The sequence below is a fragment of the Thalassophryne amazonica genome, chromosome 14, assembly GCF_902500255.1.
Source record: "Thalassophryne amazonica chromosome 14, fThaAma1.1, whole genome shotgun sequence".
NCBI lineage: Eukaryota > Metazoa > Chordata > Actinopteri > Batrachoidiformes > Batrachoididae > Thalassophryne > Thalassophryne amazonica.
This window is the reverse complement of record NC_047116.1, coordinates 28869705-28896321: the sequence shown is the minus strand read 5'-3', so window position 1 is coordinate 28896321 and position 26617 is coordinate 28869705. Positions and strand designations below refer to the sequence as shown.

Genomic DNA, 26617 nt, shown 5'->3' with positions numbered 1-26617 from the left:
CTGTTGAAGCGAGAATCTGATTTTCTCCCGTTTTAAACAGGACATGATGTCGGCCAGCCATTGAGCATGAGTGGGTGGAGAAGTTTCTGTCCACCTGAGCAGAATGGCTCATCTGGCCAGAAGAGAGGTGAAGGATAGGATATGTTGTTTGTTCTTATTTAGATTAACTCCTCCCTCTGTGACACCATAACAGAACTTATTAGGGATACATCCCATGATATGGACAGCTGCGCTTTTTGACTGTCAAACTCTCTTTAGAAAGCAAAGAAATATTAAATTAAATAAATAAAATATTATATTAAATATTATATATAAAAAAAAATCTTAATTAGATATTTATAAATGCAGCAGAAATGCAAAAACTAATGCTGTCCAGCTGAATAATTGTTAGCAAACACAAGCAAGCAGTGCTTTTTTTGTTGGTTTTATTTTATTTTATTATTTTTTTAATCACTGGGTTGTAATTTCCAGGAATTTTTCACTGCTGTAGCTAATGATGCAAAAGTGATCCTATCCCTCAAGGATGAGCTATCAGAATTGGAGACCATTGTTAAGTGCAAGTAAGTCTTGTGTTTGTTCTGGAGTACAACTTTGCTGAATTTCAATGATTCCGGTATTAACTGTATTTGTAGTGTTTCAGAAGCACCACGATGTACACAAGTCCAGTCCTATTGTCAAGCAAAATAACCCTGTTATTACTTTCGTAATTTATTAGTAATTGTTCAAATCAAACTATCATTTGTTAATTATTTACCTTTTTTTCTTTCTTTGTTTTGTTTTTCTAACATTTAAGCATTGAAGATGCCAGATCCTCACAGAAAAAGGTCTTAAATGTATTTTTTTTTTTTAATTATACCTAAACATTCTGGTCTTGCTTAATCATGTAAAATGTTTGGAAAAGTATGTGAGTTAATCTGTTCAACAATGTCACAGCACAAAATTCTGCTGCGACAATTCAGCATGGGAGACGAGAAGCTTCAGAAACGGCAGCCAATCAAAAGTAATGATGAAAGTAAGTTCACACATCTCCAGGTGCTCTAGCCTGTATCCAACAATAAATGTTTCCCAGATATTAGCATGAACTGTTATGTCACCATTTTAAAATGTAACAAGTTTACATAATGTTTAATAGATTTGAGATCATCCACATTACAGGAAAGGCAACATTTACAGTATTCACCTTTTTTATCCCTAGTTAAAAAAACCCGTGTAATACTGGCTTTTATATATTTTGTCTAAGCACAACTAACCGTTGTACAGATAAGATCAGCTGTTACTGTTTGGTATTGAACTGAACTTATCTGTGGTGACTCTTCTCGCTGATGGTCTTGTATTGTTCTAATCTCCATTTTCAGTTCTGTTCAAAGTCTACTGCTATGACGAAACTTACACAACACTCCGAGTCTCTGTGGCTGCCTCAGTAAAGGAGGTTATTGGTACTGTGTCCGAAAAGCTGGGGTCAGCGGACAACCTCTTCTTGGTCAGCCTGAGCTCAGCAGGAGGTGAGATAGACAGCATCCACATGTTATTAATTTGCTGTAAACTATGGACCCCAAGCAGAGTGTTGGAGTAAAAAGTGTGGCTAACTTAGTAGAAAATTAGTGACCTTTGTGGTGGTTTATATCTTGCTGTCAAAAGTCAAATGACAATAGCACGGAAGCTAAATCAGTGAATGCAGTTTCTGAAGCATAGTAAACCCTCAACGTTTTGAATATTACTTTTTTATACATACCGGTCTGTAATATTACATGATAGAGATTATACGACAAGGTTGTATTGTAGGTTTGTAACAGTCTGTAGTATGCTGTGAATGTCGTAGTTCAAATTCAGTTGGCTGCCTGAACTGCTTGTGTTTTCCGTATGTTGACTTGATCTGATTTTGGGGTTTTTATAATGTAACTGGGTTATTGTGATGTTATGGCTGAGATAACAATGGCAAATGATGTCTTTGTCACCTTGTATTTATTCTCCAGAGAAAGTCATCTTCAAACCCAGCGATGTCTCAGTGTTCTCCACACTCAGTATAAATGGACGACTGTTTGTCTGTCAGAGAGATCAGCTGGATTCTTTGGTCAGTCGTTGCTTCCTACGTCGCATTCATTATTAACCAACACATGCACAGTAAAGGCCCCCTGACACAAGTATGCCTTTGACTCACGCACTAGCACAACCTGTGTCGTGCTGGAGAGTAATCTTGTCTTTAACGGGGGCAGACCGGATGTGACGGGGTGCTGGTGCGCGCTATTTCGCACAGAGAATTTTGAAATGTTCACAAAATCTTTCATGCATAAATGTCGTGGTACGTGGCGTGATCTAATCGCCAACACGATGTGCAGCTCGTCAAGTGGAGTAAAGAAGACGTGAACAGAGCGAGTGGTGACATCAGCGGGTCGCATCAGAGCACAGCTCATCTGAATGATTATAACAAGAAGTTAAATCTGTTATAAACATTCTTTAACAGCTGCACACAAGAAGGAAAGAACACATAGTTGTTTTACCAAGCTTGACAATGTAAACATGACAAATAATTACCTTTCTAGATGGCTCAAAATGCTCTCTGCACCTTGTTAGGCGTGCGCTCACGGGAACGGCTGAAGCTCGAGCGGTCCTCTGTAATTCAGGAAGTGATTACAGCCGTTTTCGATGGCCAATTTGCAGAGAAAATGATTAATCCGATACGAAATAATTATTTTATATACGCAACGTCCAGCGCAGAGCACGTGGCAGCCAGTGGAACAAAGAACGGCGTCCAGCTGGGAACACAGTGGGTGGGTTCATCAAGACGACGTGCGTGCTAGTGCGTGAATCAAAGACATGCTCGTGTCAGGGAGCCTTAAGCAAGTAACAACTCAGCTGTATTTACTGAAACCATGGTCCAAAGTTGGACAACATGTCCTGAGGTATAACTCACTTTGACCTCAAAAATGATGTCCCCGGAGGGGAGAGCTCTGGCAGAAATACTGTTATGTATAATACTTTTTGTATGTATTAAGTGGTTAATCAATGGCCACAAAATGACAGATCTCAACAGAAAGCTGCAGTTAAAGGTTAAACATGTATTTTAGTCCCATGGAACATCTACATTACCATCTGCTTGTGGTTCTGGGATGGTCTCCTTTACATTTTGAGATCATTGTGGGCCAAAATAAACAACTAAAAAACAATTTGACAGCCAGGTTGGTAAAAGCATTTTTGAGAAGCCAGACGTTGTTGTTGACATTCCAAAAGAGATGAGTTAAAAAGTGTAAATGTGATGAATACAATGGTATTCTTTTCTGTGTCCTATATTTCAGACACCTTTACCTGAGCAGGAGGGTCCCTCTGAAGGTTCTTTGGCCATCTTTGAACTGATGAGCTCTAAAGATGTGGCTTATCACATGACTTTTTATGACTGGGAGCTGTTTCACTGTGTGCATGAGGTATGGCTCAATAAAAAAGTGCCATGAGAAGAACTGATTCCTTAAACTAGAAATAATTCAGACTAGGGCTGGGATGATACACTTAACTCCTTATATGATATGTATTACATTACTTTGGTGTTTAGTCGATACGTATCACGATATTTGAGAAATGCAATTTCACAAGTATTGCAATTTGATATCACAATATATTGTGATTTGTTTGCTTTTTAGACTAGACCATAAAGAAAAGTGAAATAATACACTTCTAAAGACTTATAAATCATGAAAAATACACATCACATTTGAGGTTTTTTCCTTGAGAGAAACACACTGCATATTTGGTAATTAAATAATTAAAACACTTTTTGAAATAAACTGCCTGCCATTGTATCTTTAACCCAAGACTTGCTACAGAAAAAGTGGTAATAGATTATTAGGGTTGGATGATGTTGACTTACAGTGATTGGTATATCATGATGTGTGCCACAGCAGGTCATGCAAAGTATTGTTTTTCTATCTTGGATTAATGTTTTCCGTGCTCAAAGTCAAAATTGGATGTTGTTTCTTCATGTAGCAGTGGGCCTTTCTGACCAGAGCAGCCAAAAGAAACTGCTTCACACTGCTTGCTCTTCCCACCTTGCCTCAGTTCACTGCACGTTTGACTCGAGAACAGTCGGCAGGTCTCAACTTTTAAACCTACAAATAAAGACTCATTCCAGTCCTTTAGTTTTGCACTCTCTGGCTTCTGCTCCTTTAAGTAAATATTCATCAGTGCTCATGTTGATGTGTGGTCAAATTTCTTGTGATGTCCCATTATTTTTTTCTTGTGGCTGTTTGAAACTGAGGTGACTTCATGTAATACTAAGGTTAGATTCTTGTATAGGGCTCTGTGGGTTGACAATACATTGAACCCCCTGCTGAATGAAAGTGGTCGTCATTTCTACCTTGTTTCCACCAGTAACTCATTTTGAATTATATTGATTCTGGGCTTTAAAAATCAATTCTTTTATCATGATTAAATATTGCAATATCATGAGTATAGATCCCCACCCACCCATCCCAAAACTGATTTAAGTTTAAGGTGTTACAATATGTGACTTGTATTTATGTGGATGGAAACCGTATGCGTTGTTCTTTTCCTTTGGTCTCCAACAGTTGGAACTCATCTATCACACATTTGGGAGGCAAAACTTCAAGAAGGCAACTGTGAACTTGGACTTGTTCCTAAAAAGATTTAATGAAATCCAGTTTTGGGTGATCACAGAGATCTGCCTGTGTTCTCAGTTCAGCAAACGTGTGCAGCTCCTCAGGAAGTTCATCAAGATTGCTGGCCAGTGAGTAGACTGTTAATCTGCTCCTACACAGTGTTCCTGTCCCTTGTTTCCTTTGTGTTTTTGTTTAATTGTTTCTGATTTTCTTTTTATGTTATCTGTCATAGCTGTAAGGAATACAGAAATCTGAATGCCTTCTTTGCTATCATCATGGGACTGAGTAACCCAGCAGTTAGCAGACTCAGTCAGACCTGGGAGGTAAGTGAGTAAAGGGACGTACATATAGTGAAAAACTATTGTAATGGACATACTGTGTGTGCATACATCTCTACTTGACAAGTCAGGAGTGCAGCGCATAGGAAATAAACATTTTAAGTCAACAATACTGCATCAAATAATACATTTAAGTACTACTTCATATAATACATTTAATTAGATTAACCCTCTGGGATCCAAGGGCATTAGAATTTCAAATTGTTTTAGTTATACAGCGCCAAATCACAACAAAGTTGCCTCAAGGTGCTTCACACGAGTAAGGTCAAACCCTAGCAACCCCTAGTGCACAGGTGACAGTGGTAAGGAAAAACTCCCTCTGGTGATGTTAAAGAAGAAACCTTAAGCAGACCAGACTCATAGGGGTGACCCACTGCTTAGGCCATTCAAACAGTTACAAGGCTTTTACAAAATGTTTACCAAGCTGAAGAAACAGGAAACAGAAAAATACAGAATAGCATCAAAAGCAAAGTGTATTATTGAGATTAGCACACAGTCATTGGAGCCACAGGCAGGATGTCTTGAGATAAGTCCAGCACACTGGAGTCCAGGGCCAGCACCCATCCATCATGTCACCAGTGGGCCACAGCACAAGCTGTCATTCCATAAGCAGACTGCACTGTGCTGTGTCAGCTTCAGCTAGGGCATATTGTGGTCAGCCCAGTGCTCTATGGTGCACAGCCATGAGCTTTGCGTGATGTCATTAGTGCCTCGGACAGAGAGGCACTTGGCATTTTCTTGATTTTACCAAGCTTTTCAATAATTCACCCTTTCTTTTCGTGTAATGCCCATGTGTTGCACATCACAATGTTCAACGACATCTCAATTTTCCAATAGTGAGACATCTGTTTGTCTAGAACACTGGGTAAAAGATCTACTTTGGCTCTAATGCTGAAAATATGAAATTCTTCAAATCTTCATGAATATATATTTTTATTCATGTGGACAAATGGTTTTGGTGTTAGATATGGGTTTACCAAAGTCTTCCAGTCACAAAGTTAGTCTAATATATATGCAGTGCAGCAGTGCCACCGGCTGGGAACTACACAACAGAGATCTGGAACATTCCAAAAACAGTAAAATAAGTTTCTTTCAGCTTCTCCCTTTCATTCAGGGTCATGACAGCAGATCCAGTATAGAGCTGCATATTGATTTGGCACAAGCTTTACACCAGATGCCCCTCCTGATGCAATTTCACATTACATGAAGAATGGATGCAGGGGGTCTTGAAGTGGAAACCGTCTAATTGCAAAGTAAGTGCACCACAGTGTCCAAAATTCCAAAACAGCATATGTAAAATGTAATATCTGACTGTTTTAGGCTTGTCTTGTCATATAATTAATTTTTGGATAAATAAAATTAATTTGTGATGAAACCTGCAAATTACTGCATCGCATCATTTCTGAAGAAAATTAATCGCTCCGTATGTTTTTCCACAATGATTTTCTTTGTCTTTGAGGGTAAATAAAAATGAAAACATGTTTTCAGGTCAACAGGGCCATTCTTTTAGAGTTTGAGAGAGATCCATTTTACAGATAAGAATTTGTAGTTTCAGAAAGTCGTCGAATGAAATCTCTGTGACTTTCTGTCGCTGATTATTAGAAACATGATGAAAACTATGCTTAGACATGCTGACATGTCCATGGACCTCAGAGGGTTAAAAGGCTAATTATTAACTTTTAATAATAACTTTTGACATGGTTATATCTGTGGCATAATCTTGTCTCAGAGTGATTACAAATTATGGGTTTAGGTGTGAAGTATGTATATAAAATGTACACACTCCCAATAACATCAAGGAAAGAGAAACAGAATATCAACAATTTTATCAGTGGTCCCATTTGTAAGTTAATTACAGCAGAAGAATTATAACAAAATTGTGTGGAAATTGGACTAATTCAGTATACTGATTGTTAATGTCTGCTGTTGTCTCTGTTAGAAACTTCCCAGCAAATTCAAGAAGTCTTACGGAGAATTTGAAAATTTGATGGTAAGTTGAAGTACGTCATTTTTCACATTCAGTCATGCTTTTTCACTTCACATCTGCATATTTGGGTGGTGGTAATTTTCCATCTGATCAGGCATTTAATTTCAAGTCAGCAAGCTGCTCAACTCAGTGTGGCCATCATAGTCTTTTTCTGGATCTGGGATGGCTCCTTTTACATTGTGACTGTTCCCACAGGACCCATCCAGGAACCATCGAGCGTACAGATTGACAGTTGCTAAGCTGGAGCCCCCCATCATTCCTTTCATGCCACTGTTGATCAAAGGTCAGTCATTTTATTTGTTTATGTACTAGTTTTGTTTATGACATATATATAATAAAAGTGGAATCGGAAAAAAAATCACAAGATGCCAAGAATGAAGAATGCACCAGATTTGGTCCATTCCGCTCTACTACAAATTGTTATTTGGCCAGGACACTGGAAGCAGGAGTGTCATTTTGGATCACCCAGGTGTTGTTTTCCTAAAGGTCTTTTTTTGGTCCCAGACAGGTCTCATAAGAGGCCAGAGAAATTCCTTGTACATGTATTAATACATTGTTTGACTTTCTGGTAGAAACCCGAAGTTGTTGATGCCCTTGATGCTAAAATACACGAGCATCACTTTGACCTTCAACTTCAACATCCGTTCACTCTGGTTTTGGTGATGTTGGAACTTTCCAGTAATGACTCTGCTGAGTGGTCTGTGATTGAATTGGAATATCCACCTTTCTTTGACAGACTGAGGATGGTGTTGAGGTGTTTGACAGCATCTTGTCCCTTCACTGTTTCTGCTTGGGTACCTTCTTGGCGCATTTAGAGATTTTCAGTAATGCTGCTTCAGACCATCTCTCTGTTGATGGAAACTTCTTCAGCAATCATCTGCACTATAAAGTGACAATCTGAGTGCAGCATCTTCTTCATGCTCTCAGTCTTGTCTACTGATATACTCATTAAAGGTTTTCAAGATGTGGATTGTCTTTGACCTATTCCCATAGCCCTTTGGGCCTGTTGTGCAATTCATTTGTGTGCATGACATTGTTTCTTCTTCATAGAGTTGGTGCAGTATTGCAAAGGATTCAGAAGAGTTTTTTTATTTATTTATTTTGCATAGTTTGGCAAGAAATGTCATATTGGTTGCTTGCTCATGGTTTATAGTGCAAGTCCTGAGACAACACAACATATAAAATATGACCTGTAAAAATAAAATAAGATATTCCTTTATTAGTCCCGCATGGGGAAGATTGCAATGTCACAGCAGCAGTAATAATAGTGATTGTGCAAACAGTAGGGCAGGGTAGATGGGAAATCAACCTTAACCAATCGTACATATGTACTAGTATGTTGCAACAGACTGTTGCAACACGCTCATTAAAGCTGTATTGTGAAACACACTGTCGACTGAATCCCTTTACTTTTTTAGAGGAATCTTGTAAGCATCACTATGGATGTGCAGTCGATTTCAAATACATCCAGGACAGAGGATTTTGCCGAGAGCAGGGAGTTGTGCTGTGTAAGGTGCTGGTGTATTGTGGAAACAGTGTCCTCTGCTGTGCTAACACTAATTGTTGACCACATTAACTGTCAGTTAGTCTAATATTACCATGAAATGTATATATACCTGACAAAGCCTGCATGATGTCACCCAAACATTTTCTATAGAGACCCAGAACAGCCGATATGAAGCCCATATCTGGATGTCTCTATATGCCAGTAGTGGCAATGCTAACTCTACCTGCATCACGACAAACCCATAGATGGATAAAGAGGTGGATCGTGGGCAGGTCTGTAGATAAGAGCCTGAACACGGCCCTAACTTCAAGTCTGAACCAGCTAAGCTAACAGGCTAACCTCACTTCAGGTGTTTACATCATATTTTGGTGACTGTGCAGTGGTTCTCATAACGGTTTGCTTTGGTGTGGACATTAATTGTTATGAGATGCTATTTTCTTTGTAATCTTACATTAAAGGGATCTAATGGATCAGGCTTCCGAAAAGGTGTTAAAACAGCTAACGCCCTTGGTATACAGCATTAAATAAGACGAGAATTTCACTCAAATATTGCAGCAGGGACGTCTTAGATGATCCATTGGGACGTTCCACCACACAACAAGCAGCTATGATAAAATGCTCAAAATACAGACACAGCCCTTACACAATAGCTAGTGATGAGAGCATATCTGTGCATGCGAGCTGGGCTGGGCTCAGCAGCTGTTACTCAGAGAGACCATGCTCCTAATCGTGGGTAACTTTATGGTTTAAAGCATCTCAAACTAAAAACTTAGAAAGGAATTTACCCCCTTAAAGGTGTGACTTATAGGAAGCACAAAAATGCTTCTGCGGTTGTATTTTTTCTTTCTGGAACTTATTCAATGGTAGCATAGATCAAACAATTCATTGTGAGATTTACACTGCCCTCCAAAAGTATTGGGCCCCTTGGTATTTCGCATATTTTAATTTGTTTATAAATTTCAGACACAAAAAGTAAATCAAGCTTCTCAGTATAAAAAATTTCAAAAATTATCTTATTTAAACTCAAACTCAAAGCAAATCTTTACAACTTGATGTAATTAATTAAAATATAAAAGCCAAGATGATGGGTTGTATAAATAATGGGCCCCTTTGGAATATTACCTATAAATAATCAGTTTTATTGCCAGTTTTCTTCAGACAAGTCAAGGGGATGGATACATGAACATTTCCAAGTCACTGAATATGTCTTGAACTTACATCAATTATGAAGAAATACAAACAGTATGGCACTCTATGGTAAATCTGTGTGGAGAAGGCAGTTCTCAAAAAACTGAGTGACTGTACAAGGAGGAGAAGAGTGAGGAAAGCCACCAAGTGTTGGGAAGGTGTCGTAGCACGGACCCACAACAGGGGGCGCAAAATGAACGGACATGAGTAAGCCAAAAGGTAACAATTTACTGTTGTGACAATACACAACGAAATGTACAGAAATTGCAAAGTCAATTAACACCAGGTGACGTGTGGGCAGGCTCGAAGATAGAAGACCCCGACGAGAGAGAGACCGCGTCCCACACGGCCTCCACCACCAACGGTCTGAAGAACACCAGAGCCGCCAAGTCCCGAATCCCCAGGTGACCTCTGTCTTCGGCTGTCGACCCTGGTACTGCTGGCAGAAAGCAGAGAAAAGATGAATGAGTGAGTGTAACTCCTTACACTCAGTGGTCTATAGTCTGTACACAGTTAGGAGGAGAACCTCCACCTCCGAATCACACACTCGTGCAGCTCCTGGTGTGACCACTTATCTGTAACGCGGTTGTCGTCGTCACGCTCCACGCCACTTCCCAGATAAGGGCGAACACCACAGGATACCGGCTGCAACAAAAGTTCAGGTTATTACTCAACGTATGAGTCAGCAGAGAAATTACCTTACGGTAGTCGATTTCTCGGCGAGGAGGTGGAGTTCCGATCCGGCTTTAAGATGGTGATGCTGATGATGAACGAGTGACAGCTGGTGCAGGGGATGAATGACAGCTGTCACTTCTTCAGGGTCCGGCGCCCTCTCGTGCTTGGAGCCCGCACTCCAAGCAGGGCGCCCTCTGGTGGTGGTGGGCCAGCAGTACCTCCTCTCAGCGGCCCACATAACACCAAGACAACCCAAAAGACATTATAGGCTTCTGTGGTTGTGATTGGAGAAATTGTGCATAGCATCCGACTATGCACTATTTTTTATTAGTGCTGTAGTCGACTAGCCATTTATTAAGTTCATTTAACCCTTAAAATAACAGAATTACTGGAGCTGCCACCACTCCCTGCACTCAGTGAGGAAAGTGTGTGAACCTTGGCAGGTGAATTAGTCGGCGCAAACGGGTCGTCTATGTCTAGTAAATGAATGCAAGTATTGTCTTCATGCTAATGTTGTTTTTTGTATTTGTGATTTTGTGTTTATATTTGTTAAAATAAATGTCACATTTGAGTTTCACCATGAAGATGTGAAATTAGCTTATTTCATTCAATGTCAAATTTAGTCACCGACTAGTCGATGTCTAATGGTACCCAACTAGTCAACTAATGATTTTCATTAATCGTCCCAACCCTACTTTTATTCTGGTTTGATTTTTTTTTTTTTTTAACTGTATGAATTACTGGTCTACTCTGTGGTCTGTTTTCACACTGTGTTTTCCTTTTTTTTTCTAGATATGACATTTACTCATGACGGCAACAAGACGTTCATTGACAACTTGGTCAATTTTGAGAAGATGGTAAGTCACAGAAACAACTGATCACTCTCTTTCTAAGTAAACTAATCTGTGAACGTCTAAAATTGCTCAAACAGACACAGTATAAACTGGAGACAACATGGCTGATCAGAGTCATGAGTAATCCAGAAACTGCTCCTCTTTGTACATTTAGCGACTGACAAATGTTTAATGGTTACTGCATATTTTTTCTTTTCAGAGGATGATCGCCAATACAGTAAAAACAGTCAGACACTGCAGGAGCCAGCCGTTCAGTAAGTCATACTTCCCAACTGATCATTTCAGAAAGGGATAAGATGAAGTATCAGATAGTTTGACAAGAAATTATCTTTTTTTTAAATGCTGGTGTCCTTTGTTGAACTTTGAATAATAAACCAGGTCCAGATTCACCTCAGGCGAACAAGAGCCACCCAGAAGTGCGGAGCTACGTACGTCAACTCAAAGTGATCGACAACCAAAGAACATTAACTCAACTCTCTCATGGACTGGAGCCTCGCAGGCTTTGAAGATGCTCAGGGACAGAGATGTTGATGCTGCTGAAATGCTACACATGGAAGTGATTGAACTGACAGACAGACAGTTGTGTGGAGGACCTACAGTGTAACGCCACATCAGATAATGACATTGTTTCAGAGGCCACATCCCGTGCTGTTGAGCTTTTAATTATTGTAATTTGTGATATTCTAAGAGCATTGATCTACTTGCTGTTGTGCTTTTAATATCTGTGTGCTGCTGCAGAAATTACCGTCATCTCCAAGTCAAATAATAGGAACAGCTGGTGAAATGAAAGATTTATCTCATTATTAATATTTCATATTTAAAATACACATCATAGATATTCTTCATAATCGTTTGTGTTCTATTTTAGATTTATCAGAAGATATTTTTTAGTTGTCCAACTTTATTATGTGTTGTAAATTGTACATTATTTTTTGTGAGCTCAGTCGTTTTAAAAAGTGCAATGATCTGATTAAATATTTTAAATAAATGTACTTGTGCACTTTTTTTGGCATGTTCAAATTTCATTTTTGTAGCTGATGTTCTCTCACACTAAGATATCTTTGTGTGTCGGATTCTTGAGATGTTCTCTTCTTTGATGCAGTTGAGAAGTATAATGAATGAATGAATTAATTTATTCAGCACACACACACACACACACACACACACACACACACATAGTCCAAAACAACAACAAACAAAACTTACAACGAAAAGAAGATGAATTGACACTGAAAAATAAAAAAATTGACAATGAAAAAGAAAATGGATTGACAATGAAAAAGAAAATGGATTGACAATGAAAAAGAAAATGGATTGACAATGCATCCGTGTGCCTGAAAGGGTGTAGGCAGAAGCAAAGCTTTTTAACACCTACCCCTTTAACCAAAAGTAACATCATCTAGTCATCAGAAAGGAGTGCACAAAACAAAACAAAAAACAACTATTCCCACTCCCATTTTCAACCACTTCAATCTCTTCACCTTAAAGGACACAATCCGAGTGTTACCGAACAAATTTACAATTACAATAGGCTACACACAAAACTCATCCTTCCTCAGCAGATACATATCTTGAAAACATCATTTCTTTATATTGATTTTTAAACTGATTGATATTTGGACATCGTTGAGTTCATCCGTCAGGTTATTCCATATTCTAGGGCCATAATAAAGTTTTATTTTATTTATTTTACTAGGTCTTATTCTACTTCTTCCTTCTATGTATTTTATGTATCTTATCTTTGTTTTGTTCGTGTGTTTGTATGACTATGTTTGTATTTTAGTGTTGTCTTTTTTGTGCTGGTGAGCCGAAGACAATTTTCCACATCAGTGGACAATAAAGAATTATTCTATTCTATTCTATTCTATTCTGTAAGGAGCTGATCACGAAGAGAACATCAATATTCAGAACTGAGAGACTCTTATCCAAGATTAGCTTGTGTATTTAAATGATAATATTGGTCGATGTGCACAAATGAAGTGGAAGATACACAAATTCATTATGTTTGCTCACTCGGATTAAGATTATTCTGTGCTTGATAAAAAAAATCTAATCAAAATGTAGTTTCTGTACTTGCAAAAAAAACCTAAAAACATCTGCACTCAGAAAGTAGAACACCACCGTTCCCCAGCCTGTGGTCCCAGTCAGGGCGTGTGGCGGCTGTATCACGTTGCTCCGAGAGGGGGCGCTGCTGGCAGCTGAGTTGTGGGTGGTAAACAAACTGGATGAAACGAAGCCGGGAAACTTGCTAAAAAGCTCCCGGAGAAAGTCTGAAGAAAGTAGCAGCGTCACCAGAGTGTCACGTGAGGTTTCCCGGAAACGTTCATTTTAACAACAGACGTCGCTGCTGGATTGAATCAAAGTCGCTGTTTTCAGCTGCACCGACAAGCTGTTTTAAACGCCCGCTTCTACATGTCGGTATGTACATCTGTAATACTGAGTCCTGTTTGCTAGTTTCCAGTTTCTCACAGTGCTAAAGTACACGTTGTATTGTAGTACACATACACTTGGTTATTATGCAGTTTGGAAGGCAGCTCAGTAATTCAAATTTACTTTTAAAACTTCTGGTGTTTTTTGCAAATCCCATAGTAAGTAATACTTAATAACTAGATAAGTATTGAAGATTCTGATACCGATATTTTGATGCTGTATGTTTTAATATTACCATAGTACTTGGCAATTTTGTCAAAAAATTATTTGAATTATGATTATTTTCTTGATTGGTCGTTTGGTCTTCCAGGAGTTTTAGGTCCCTGTTTAGATTACCATCCAGGCTTTGTTGCACATCTGCTACAAGTGTGTCTGTACAAAATAACTCAGAAGAGGGTGAGCAGAATTTAACCAATGTTAGTCAGAATATTCCTTGGATGCATGTCTCCAGATGACTAATATCTGGAGTATATTGAGGTTAAAGTTGACATAACTTTCATCTTCCAAAATATCTCTAACTTCGTTAATAAGGTTAGAGATGAGTTGGTGTAATCAGATTGTGATGATATCATAAAGACACCATGAAATGGTTTCATATTTGTCTGAATAAAACATTTCTAGAGTATTGCCATTGAATATCTAAATTAAAACCATCGGTTGTAAGTGACTTCATGACATCGCTGAATCATCATGAAATGTTTCTATAATCCAAAAAACACATTTATTATGTACACGTATAGTGTTTGCATCGCTCCTCTTATTGCTTTCATTGTGACTGCAGTCATAAGAAGAAAAATAAATTAAAATAATTCCAGTCTCAATTTCTAGAGGTAAAGATGCCTTAAAATATTCAATGTGAGAGTTAATTAATCCCAACCAGTTTGTGTATACAAGTCATTCATTCATTCATTCATTTTCTACACCCACTTACTCCAGTTAAGGGTGGCTGGAGCCTATTGCATCAGTCATAGGGTGTGAGGCAGAGTTTTTGATGCAACTCAAAAACAATAAATGGGCGATTATATGGTAACGGAATTACAATCGCAGCACATTTTTTATGGGGAGCTAAAATATGGCCAGATTTTCCCGTCGTCGTAATTCCGTTGCCATAGAATCACTGAAATGCCATCATCTGGTAACTCACAAAATTAAGAGGAGAACATACGAACTGTTTCATGCACACACACACACACACGAAAGTTTGATCACTAACTGCTTTCATTTTGACTCTTATTGTGGCCATGATTACAGCAGTGTTGGCTGTTAAGTGAGAAACTAGTGGAGTGCCACCATATCCCAGAAACCCAGGCGTGTTGAGTGGTCGGACAAAGCGCCTGTGGGGCGGTCCACTGAGCGTATTGGTGTGAAGCTAAGAATAGCACAAATACAGTTAATTGGTGGAAAGCTGTGACTCCCCACTGTGACAATGGAGGCATTTCCTGCTGCGACAGACAGCCGTCTCAGTGAAGACTCAGGTAACAGTCTTTTAAAAAGCTCTAATTGCTCAGCTGTAAATGGGAATCCTGTGAACAATAACAGAGCTACAATTTCCTGTAATAATGGAATTATTTTTTTTACAAGATGCTTTCATGCTGTTGAACACAAACAGAAGACAATGGTAATTGTTGTGTATCGGCTCCAGTTCAGAAGCTACTGTATTTTAGTGTGACTTACACAAATACTGTATACATTTCTATGAGCAGAAATTGTTGCTTTTGTAGTTGAATAGATAACTAGGATATCTATTAAATTTTCTAGTTGAATAGAACTTGCTTTAAAGGCTTGATCACACATTTTTGTTGACTGACCAACAATGTTGCAACATAAAAAATTCTAAAATTCTAGACTTTTCAGGTCATATCTGCCACTGTGTCTGATCTACTTTTTGCAGAATCACAAGTTACAGAGAGTAACATTAAAGCAAAAATGTTTGGAACATTCAAGATACGCTTTGTAGCTCGCTTGTGTTTGAGCATCTTTGGCAAAATTAGCATGTTGTCAGATTCTTTCATGCTTTGGACTCAAATTCATACTCATTTAATATTTTCCTATTCCTGCATCATTGTGATGTGTGCTTTTCACTGTTTCTGCCAGGAAATGCAATATTTACTTAATCTACTATAGTTATGTCAATCAGTGCCACCAAACTTGGACTGTCGTAAACTGGGATCGTGATCGCAGATCATGATCGTGAATGTATGTTAATTTCGGTGATAAGCGCTGTACAGTTTTACTAAATTTTGATAGATCTTTCCTGGCACTTTGTTTGACAGACGTGGTGCTAGAGGAGCGAGCAGCCAGTTAGCACTACACATTTTAAAGGCACATTAACACTCTCCTTTGCTATTCACCAAGATGGTTTGTTTCTGCAGGATGGTGCATATGATACATCCTTCCTACTGGTCAATCAGGTAGCACTTTCCACATAAATGAAGTTTTTCTCTTTGTTGTGGCTATTTCCGTCCTAGTAACAGAGACATTACAGGTGAGTAGCCAGAAGAGCAAGAGGACGGAAGTCCCCCTACCCCACCTTACAATAAGGGTTTACTTTCAAAGACAATTTAAAACCGTTTTTTGCACATAATAATGATGATGATGGTGGTGGTAATTACAGTATTTTTTTTTTTTGCATGAAGTGCACTAAGTGGAATCGAAAGGCCATATTCTAAAAAAATGTTTACTGTAATTTTTTTAAATAAATGAAACATTCAGGAGCAGTTTGGATTGAAGGTTGGTTTATTAATGCATGGCAGAGTTGTTAAACTGTCAAGCTATTTATTGGATTGACTGCATTGTGCTTTTTGCAAGTGTGATATCTAGGAAAACACTATTGGGTCAGACTCTGTATCAACACATACTCAGTAGTAAATGACTCTGATCAGGATTTTGAAGAAAAAAAAAAAAAAACTGATCAGGACATCCCGATTGGAAAATCTCTGAACTAGAAAGGCGCTGTGTCATCACTGCATCACATTTTCTGGCAGTCACATGGAGCAAAACTCACAGAAAGGGAAGCGTCTTTTTGCTGTCTCTGTTCAGTACAGTCTGCTGATTTGTCACACAAAATCTGTCACTGTAGAAACAAAAAACATCTGTGATAGCATATTTTTCAAATGCTATGTTCTTGATGAGAAGTGAAGATTGTCATTCACTGTTTATTATTGTTAGTCCAATAATTTGTGATTGCAATCATGGGTTTATTTAATTATTTTAATAAGTTACAACACATGCTAATTTGAATTAGTTTAAGACAGTTATTTTATTTATTATTTTTGCCCAGTTAAGGCTGTAATTATTTTATTTTTTGGTTTGTGAATTTTTCTGGGACTCCAGGGCCAGGGTCGGTTGTAAAAAAAAAACATGGTTTGAAGGGTTAGTCGGTTAAAAGAAAAAAAAACTACCATGTTGCCCGTGGTGATCCACGAGCTCTAGTTTGGATAGTGTTTATAAAATAGGTAGCTGACATTTTTCAAGGATGGTAATAAATTATGCAAGTTTCTATAATGACTTGGAATGGCGTATGAGTCCAGAATGTTTTTAGACTTTAGACCTCAACAGTTTTTAGAAGAAGATCTCAACCCTGTTATTTCATGTTAATTACATAATTTTTTTTATTATTATTTAATTGTATTATTACTTCTATTTTGTCATTTGATTTTTAAATGTTAAAGTGTTTTCACTTTCTTGGGTCATCCATGTATTTTTAACATATCTGCAAGTATATTATGTACATACATTGAACTTACTAAATAAAATCACACATGCACACTTTTAATAGATCGATGATTTACCGACCCTTGCTGGAATGGTGTGTGAGTCCAGACTGTAATTATATTAGTCCTATCAATGTTCCCTTTTTTCAGCATTCATCCTTGATCCAAAATACATAAGCATACCAAATGGCAAATGTCAGCTCTCCCCAGTTTGTCTGTGATCAACATGCACACAGAGCTTTTTGTCTTTTTTTTACATTTTACTGAAAGCAGGTGCATTTATTTTACACACCCACAAACAGAGGGTGGTATGTAGAAGAGAATTTTTCACTCATGGTACCAGCAACATGACACTTAACTCACGCATGGTAACAGCAACATGACACTTAACTGACTAAACCAATTGAACTGCAAAAACACAATGAATCAATACACGAACAACACTGTTAAACTAACATGAAACACAATAACATTTGAAACCTCGAACTCCAATGGTGCATTGCAGTAGAACGTCCATTGTTCACTGATGTTGGTTAATATCTCTAATTTCTCTAAACATATTAGTCCTATCAACTTTGTTCAGTTCCCTGATTAGCTAAGAAAGTCACTTTGAGCAAGACCCTTATCCCAGCCTAGTCTCACATTTGTTTTCATCCTCTCGTCACGAAAATTTGACTCATTTCGTGACTTTTTAAACTCACTATTACTAACCCTACTCCTACCCCCACCCTAACCTTAACCACCCCGACCCCCCACTTCACTTTTAACTTCGTGCAGCCATCACGGAATGTATTAGAATGAAATCGTGCTGCCGTGACGAAAATGAGGCGCTTTTCATCGCAATATCACAAACCAGTAGATTAATGTATATTTCGTGCTGCTGAATCACGACTTGCCCTGAGACTGGGTTGCTTATCCCTATGTAATCCACACGTTGCTCCTTTGGTGCATCTTATAGAAAGACTCTGATGTGTGTGTGTGTGTGTATCACTGTAAAGCATTCAGGTATTTTGTGCTCTGCAGCACTATGTGTATATAGGTGCATCCGGAAAGTACGGTATTCACAGCCCTTCATTTTTCATCATTTTGTTGTTACAGCCTTATTCCAAAATGGAGTAAATTCAGTTTTTCCTCAAAATTCTACTCACAACACCCCACAATGACAACACAAAAAACATTCACGCCAAAGAGTTCAATTTCATCAGACCAGAGAATTTTGTTTCTCCTAGTCTGAGAGTCCTTCAGGTGCCTTTTGGCAAACTCCATGTTCCTTTTACTAAGGAGTGGCTTCTGTCTGGCAACTCTACCATACAGGCCTGATTGGTGGATTGCTGCAGAGATGGTTGTCCTTCTGGAAGGTTCTCCTCTCTCCACAGAGGAATGCTGGTGCTCTGATAGAGTGACCATTGGGTTCTTAGTCACCTCCCTAACTAAGGCCCTTCTCCCCTGATCGCTCAATTTAAACGGGTGGCCAGTTCTAGGAAGAGTCCTGGTGGATCTGAACGTCTTCCATTTACAGATGATGGAGGCCACTGTGCTCATTGGGACTTTCAAAACAGCAGAAATGTTTCTATACCCTTCTCCAGATTTGTGCCTCAAGACAATCCTGTCTTGGAGGTCTACAGACAATTCCTTTGACTTCATGCTTGGTTTGTGCTCAGACATGCACTGTCAACTGTGGGACCTTAGGGCACATACCTTAGACAGGTATGTGCCTTTCCAAATCATGTCTAGTCAACTGAATTTACCCCAGGTGGACACCGGTTAAGCTCTACAAACATCTCAAGGATGATCAGTGGAAACAGGATGCACCTGACCTCAATTTCAAGCTTCATGGCAAAGGCTGCGAATACTTATGTACATGTAATTTCTGAGTTTTAAAAAAGTTTTAATAAATTTCCAAATACCTCAAAAAAACTTTTTTTCCATTGTTATTATGGGGTATTGTATGTAGAATCTTGAGGAAAAAAAATGAATTTCATCCATTTTTGAATAAGGCTATTCCAAAATGGATGAATTTTATTTGGGAATAGCCAAAACATGGAAAAAGTGAAGCACTTTAAATACTTTCCAGGTACACTGTACATTCCTGTCATATTTGCTGTTTTCTCTCCTTGCATTTGGCAAAAATAATGTGTAACTTTGGCTGTATGATCGCAACATACCAGGCATGCCTTCACCCTTGGACAAACAGACCGACTTGTGAGCTCATTACTTTCTGGCAATGAGAATAATAAATACGTGAAATAGAAGTTGAGGCATATTCTTAGATGGTGTGATTTATAGTAAAACCTTTCTTTGAAGTTTCTTGAAACAAACTTTAATTTTCTATCACCAAAAATAAATAAATCTCTCAATACCTTGCTGTGTCTCCATAGAAGCGGCGTCGGTGCTGCGTATCATTATGAGATGTCGTCTCCCAGCGCCCCCTTCGTGCAAGTCAGGTTTGATGACATCCTTTTTTACGAGAACTGTGGCGGCGGCAGCTTTGGAAGTGTGTACCGAGCCAGGTGGATCTCCCGGGACAAAGAAGTGGCAGTGAAAAAACTGCTCAAGATTGAAAATGAGGTAGGAGTCATAATTGCTTGTGCTTTTCATATAGTTTTTTAATTGTCAGTATAGTAATCATTTTAATTGCTACCCCTCTTAGTGGGATGTGGTGACTTCTGCGCCAGTCACTCATGATCATTATACTCCACCTCTCATGGCTGCATCAAATTGTGCTGCAAAGGAAACACTATTCTAAATGAAGAATGCTTTTGGCCCAATTACAGCGTAGACTGTTCTTGAAATTGCTTTCAAATGACAGCATCATTGTCTTTAAGACAAAAAGGATAATCTTTGAAATCTTTTCAAGGAATTTCTTTTTGCATTTGTTGGCTTGTGATAGGACGTTCGGAAAAATTATTCGTCGTTTCTTTGATGAAATTCCAAAAGATCAGAGATATCCATTGAGCTTTACTCAAGTGGAGAGCTGATTGTTCAGAGAAAATAATCAAATAATTCTTTCACATTGAGCCAATTATTCTATTAATTAGAGTGTTTGACTAGTTAATTGAATTGGTTTTGTTGGGTTCTTGTTCATTCTAGGACTTGCTATAAATAAGATCTCTGGCCCCGATTGATACACTGTACATACTCTCACTTCTTTTTCTTCTCTCGTTAATGCGAAGATTTACAGTCATTCATGGATTCTTTGCACAGTTCAAGTTACATCATCTGCTTGTCTGTTCAATACACAGGCTGAAATCCTCAACGTCCTCAGCCACCGTCACATCATCCAGTTTTACGGGCCATTGTTGAGGCACCCAACTATGGGATCGTCACTGGTAAGCTTTGACTGTGTACAGCCGTATAATCCTACTCAGCACACAACAGAGCTGCTGAATGACACCAGGCTGGAAAATGTAGCAGCTGGTCTATTTGTATTGTATTGTATTTGTACTAGTTGCACAGTATGTTTAACTCTGGCTCAGAGGTTTAATTTATAAATGCCAGAAGGTTCAGGAAGTGCACTCAGTGGTATAGTAGTTGTATTCCCCCCAACTTTTTTTGGTCTCAGAAGTAAGTTATGCAATGATGGACTTTTGTAAACAAGGGAGCCTCCCAACCTCTGCACTGACTCTGGCTCGAGTGTACGTGTCATCCTGTATCAGTTTTATTATACTAGCCCCATCTATCAGGAAGAGAAAAAATATCAGATCTGTGTGCGCACGTGTCAGCTCACAATCTTCTTGAAATTGTGACACATGGTTCTGTCTTCTGCCAAAGATTAAAAGAAAACATTTGAGTTACTGTATCTCTTCAGTATGAGAGATCAGTTGGAAATGTTTCACAATATTTCTTTGTGTAACAGGAATAAAAGTGACGAGGGTGTTGCCTGTGGGGATGCTCAGACTCCAGATTGGGTAATGTTTAGAAAATAGGTAGCTGACATTTTTAAGGGTGGTAATAAATTATGCAAAGTTTCAATGATGACTTGGAATGACGTGTGAGTCCAGAATGTAATTATCAACGTCCATTGTTTACTGTTGTTACGCAATATCTAATTTTCTCCAAAAATATTAGTCCTAACAACGTTCCGTTTTGGCGGCATTCGCCCTTGACGCAAAATACATAAGAGCACCAAACGCAGATGTCGGCTCTCCCCAGTTTCTCCGTGATTGAAGGTACACACACGCGCATGCACATACACAGAGGCCACTTCGCTTTTAATATATAGATGATTTTCCGCCCCCTGCTGGCATGATGTGTGAGTCCAGAATTTAATGATCAACGTCCATTGTTTACTGTTGTTATGCAATATCTGTAATTTTCTCCAACAATATTAGTCCTAACATTCCATTTTGGCGGCGTTTGTCCTTGACGCAAAATACATAAGCGCACCAAACAGCAGATGTCGGCTCTCCCCAGTTTCTCCGTGATTGAAGGTACACGCACACACACGCATGCACATACACAGAGGCCACTTCGCTTTTATTATATAGATGATTTTCCGCCCCTTGCTGGCATGACGTGCGAGTCCAGAATGTAATTATTAATGTCTATTGTTCACTGTTGTTAGCTAATATCAATAGTTTTCTCCAAAATATTTGTCCTATCAACTTTCCATTTGGTGGGGTTTATCCTTGACCCAGAATACATTGCACACCAAACGGCAGATGGTCGTCTCTCCCCAGTTGTCCGTGATTGAAGTTATACATACGCACGCATGCATACACGTGCACAGAGCTCACTTGGTTTTCAACCCTCTGGGTCCGAGGGCATTTTTTGACAGTTCACTCACTGGCATAAATGTTTTTTCATTGCTCTTAACAGCTCTCCCTGCATCCCACAATCTCAAGTTTATGTCTCTTTTTTTTCAGGACACCCTGTGCTTTCAGAATATATACTCAACAAAAATAAAACGCAACACTTTTGGTTTTGCTCCCATTTGTATGAGATGAACTCAAGATCTAAACTTTTTCCACGTACACAATATCACCATTTCCCTCAAATATTGTTCACAAACCAGTCCGAAATCTGTGATAGTGAGCACTTCCTCCTTTGCTGAGATAATCATCCCACCTCACAAGTGTGCCATATCAAGATGCTGATTAGACACCATGATTAGTGCACAGGTGTGCCTTAGACTGCCCACAATAAAAGGCCACTCTGAAAGGTGCAGTTTGTTTACTGGGGGGAAATACCAGTCAGTATCTGGTGTGACCACCATATGCCTCATGCAGTGCAACACATCTCCTTCGCATCATCTGTGAAGAGAACACCTCTCCAACGTGCCAAACGCCAGCGAATGTGAGCATTTGCCCACTCAAGTCGGTTACGACGACGAACTGGAAGTCAGGTCGAGACCCCGATGAGGACGACGAGCATGCAGATGAGCTTCCCTGAGACGGTTTCTGACAGTTGTGCAGAAATTCTTTGGTTATGCAAACCGATTGTTTCAGCAGCTGTCCGAGTGGCTGGTCCTCAGACGATCTTGGAGGTGAACATGCTGGATGTGGAGGTCCTGGGCTGGTGTGGTTACCGTGGTCTGCGGTTGTGAACTGGTTGGATGGACTGCCAAATTCTCTGAAACGCCTTTGGAGATGGCTTATGGTAGAGAAATGAACATTCAATACACGAGCAACAGCTCTGGTTGACATTCCTGCTGTCAGCATGACAATTGCACGCTCCCTCAAATCTTGCGATATCTGTGGCATTGTGCTGTGTGATAAAACTGCTCCTTTCAGAGTGGCCTTTTATTGTGGACAGTCTAAGGCCACACCTGTGCACTATCATTGTGTCTAATCAGCATCTTGATATGGCACACCTGTGAGGTGGGATGGATTATCTCAGCAAAGGAGAAGTGCTCACTATCACAGATTTAGACTGGTTTGTGAACAATATTTGAGGGAAATGGTGATATTGTGTATGTGGAAAAAGTTTAGATCTTTGAGTTCATCTCATACAAAATGGGAGCAAAACCAAAGTGTTGCGTTTATATTTTGTTGAGTGTATATGTTTTTGTTGTGTTTTATAAGTGTAATAAAGGTTTTACAATCAAAACTAGGCAAGAAAAAATAAGCGAAAAATAATTTTCCACACACATTTATTCAAACACACAGCAAACTATAATAAACAACTGTTTTGATACTTTATAAAGGTAATTTGAGGTCTTGACTATACAACAAAAAGGTTCAAACAATAACACAAATGCACATTTTGAACAATATATACAAAATAGTCTATGCGTTTTGTTGTCCACTGATAGGTAAACAGTGCTTTATGCAGAGAAAGCACAGAGTTGTCCAGTCACATTCACATGCAAACTAGTGGAGCAATCCTGATAGTTACACACTCGTTGTTTGAGCGCATGAGATTGTCATCAGAGGCTCTCTTGTGCTCCTGCTTTCACTGATCGCTGTGCGTAATGGCGCAGGGCACACTGAGTATGTACTAATAGTATGTACTCATTGGAGCACCCAGGGGGCTATTCAAACAGGCCAACTAGTAACATATCACTCCTGAAACGATCTTTGGCTTTTCACGTGAGGTAAATCTGCCCTACAATTGGATTTTGGAAAACCATGTGACGGTGAACCAATTCCGATTGGACACTCACGTTGCGCACGTCATCACACAGCTTCTATGAGGAGTACAAAGATAGCCAATGGCTGGCTCGAAAGTCCGTGGAGTTAACTTTTCAGCAAAAAAAAGTACATTTCTATCTCATATCATTCAAAAGTTATTATAATTTAGCAAAGCTTGGTCTCAGCCATTGTATTTGATGGCGTCGATCCCCAGAGGGTTAATATAGAGAATGGCAGTTAGACTCAGGCCTGTTTTACAAAAAAAAAAAAAAAAAAAAAAAAAAGAATTACAGGTTGTGTGGCTTCGGTGGAGTGTGTTGATTTTCATGTTGGCAACTGTATTAACAGTCATGAGGGAAGCGTGCTAGAAACATTCCAGACACGTGTCTCATGTCGCATCTCTACAGATTCAGACCAGCACCTATTTTTCATGTGTGATGCAAGAAGCACACAGCAAAAACAGACAAGAGAAATGATCTGTAGGCAGGCATTTGACATAATTCCAGCAACTGTAAATAATTATCACCTTTTAATTTTTTCTGTTATATGACTGATGGTCATGCTCTCTTGCAGAATGGAAACAAAGCACATAGCAGTTCTGCAGCAATACATTCACGATCAGTTTCAAACACCAATACCAAGAGCTTCCATTTAAAGTGCTAACCTACACACTGGGTGCACTTTGCAGTTCAGTGTCTTGCATAAGGACACCTCAACACACAACGAAGCCTACTAAGGTTTGACATGTTGACTCGTAGTTCATGATGAGGAGAGCTACAGCAAATAATAATGACGATGTTTTATGCTTGTATGTATTGACTTACTCTTCTTTGCTCTGATTTATGAACCTTTACAACAATACTGCCTCTGTTTGTCAGTGGCAACATAAAAAAGTCTAATATACATTTATAACACAGAATTCCAGACTTTCTCTTCTGCACTGTTACAATGCCTGCTGGATTTATTTCTAGAAACAGTCACTGAAAATCATTGCCAACCCCAGTTGCATGCTGAACAGGGAGTGTCTGGTTTCTTTCGTCTGGAAGACAATAACCAGCATCCACGGTGCAGATTAAACACATGCACAGTTGTCTTTGTTCTCCTGGTCAGGAAAAGAACATACTAATTTTTTGTGGAGACTTGGCCATTGTCCTTATATATCAAATGCATTCATGTTGTGTTTTCACATATAGCAAAATAGTGTGTTTATACAGTGCTTTCCTGTGCAGCGTTAATATTTTCTTATTTTACATTTTTATGTACTTTCATTAGTTTGTAATGAATAATGCATGTATCTTTAAAAAGCCTTAATGCATTACGGCCCCTTCACACATAGTACAAATTTGGTCGAAGTACGTATGATGCAGGAATCGTATGCAACACGTGTAAAATTGTATCTGCTTCCAATGCCACGTACACCTGTTGCTACAAGTATTTGTGCACACTAGCAGCTGAAAGACAGAGTGTCATTTCACACCCGAGCACAAAAGTGCAGGAGAGACAGGAGAAGCCGCCATGCTAAACCGGCTAAGAGCTAGAGCTGCGCTAAGCTAGCGGATTCCTAAAAACACACAAAGTGAATAATGTGTAAATAATTTAGAGGTGATTTCAGCAGAGGGAGTGCTTTAGTTAAGGCACGTGAAGATTACACTGTGAAACAAATCGTTATCTAGGTAACTAGATCAATCTAACTGCGCAGATTAAACAGCTAACAGATACAGCAAAACACCGCTGTGCTCTGGAACAGGAAGTGATACAATACCGCAGTGAGAGCCAACCACCAGTAGAGGCCAAATTTTAACTATTAGAGAAAAAATTACTCATAACCATCCCAAAGACGTATCGTTATCTTTGCTGCTTTCAGTGATGCTGGTATTTGGTTAGACTCTTTCTCTCCGATTGTTCTGTCTGACTTATTTTCATTAGTTACTTCAATCCAAACCATCAACATGTCTATTAGACCCCATTCCTACCAGGCTGCTCAAGGAAGCCCTACCATTATTTAATGCTTCGATCTTAAATATGATCAGTCTATCTTTATTAGTTGGCTATGTACCACAGGCTTTTAAGGTGGCAGTAATTAAACCATTACTTAAAAAGCCATCACTTGACCCAGCTATCTTAGCTAATTATAGGCCAATCTCCAACCTTCCTTTTCTCTCAAAAATTCTTGAAAGGGTAGTTGTAAACAGCTAACTGATCATCTGCAGAGGAATGGTCTATTTGAAGAGTTTCAGTCAGGTTTAGAATTCATCATAGTACAGAAACAGCATTAGTGAAGGTTACAAATGATCTTCTTATGGGCCTCAGACAGTGGACTCATCTCTGTGCTTGTTCTGTTAGACCTCAGTGCTGCTTTTGATACTGTTGACCATAAAATTTTATTACAGAGATTAAGCATGCCATAGGTATTAAAGGCACTGCGCTGCAGGGGTTTGAATCATATTTATCTAATAGATTTACAATTTGTTCATGTAAATGGGGATCTTCTTCACAGACTAAGGTTAATTATGGAGTTCCACAAGGTTCTGTGCTAGGACCAATTTTATTCACTTTATACATGCTTCCCTTAGGCAGTATTATTAGACGGCATTGCTTAAATTTTCATTGTTACGCAGATGATACCCAGGTTTATCTATCCATGAAGCCAGAGGACACACACCAATTAGCTAAACTGCAGGATTGTCTTACAGACATAAAGACATGGATGACCTCGAATTTTCCTGCTTTTAAACTCAGATAAAAC

General features: G+C 39.0%; 1 protein-coding gene and 1 long non-coding RNA gene across 5 annotated transcripts in view; both read left to right on the top strand.

Moving 5' to 3' along the window:
* Positions 1 to 12142, top strand: part of LOC117524567 (rap guanine nucleotide exchange factor 4-like) — a 90339-nt gene extending 78197 nt beyond the window's left edge. For all 4 annotated transcript variants that reach the window (XM_034186379.1, XM_034186376.1, XM_034186378.1 and 1 more), the window contains 13 exons: positions 472 to 560; positions 794 to 824; positions 934 to 1012; positions 1356 to 1502; positions 1974 to 2071; positions 3294 to 3419; positions 4557 to 4735; positions 4840 to 4930; positions 6885 to 6935; positions 7128 to 7215; positions 11095 to 11159; positions 11356 to 11410; positions 11535 to 12142. In XM_034186379.1, coding sequence (XP_034042270.1) covers positions 472 to 560; positions 794 to 824; positions 934 to 1012; positions 1356 to 1502; positions 1974 to 2071; positions 3294 to 3419; positions 4557 to 4735; positions 4840 to 4930; positions 6885 to 6935; positions 7128 to 7215; positions 11095 to 11159; positions 11356 to 11410; positions 11535 to 11662 — 1227 coding nt within the window. In that variant the 3' untranslated portion in view covers positions 11663 to 12142. The remainder of the gene's footprint in view (positions 1 to 471; positions 561 to 793; positions 825 to 933; positions 1013 to 1355; positions 1503 to 1973; positions 2072 to 3293; positions 3420 to 4556; positions 4736 to 4839; positions 4931 to 6884; positions 6936 to 7127; positions 7216 to 11094; positions 11160 to 11355; positions 11411 to 11534) is intronic.
* Positions 12143 to 13374: 1232 nt separating this feature from the next.
* On the top strand, positions 13375 to 20619 carry LOC117524568. The gene is made up of 3 exons (XR_004564798.1): positions 13375 to 13574; positions 19678 to 19867; positions 20542 to 20619. It is a non-coding gene; the product is annotated as an uncharacterized LOC117524568 (long non-coding RNA).
* The last annotated feature ends 5998 nt before the right edge of the window (positions 20620 to 26617 follow it).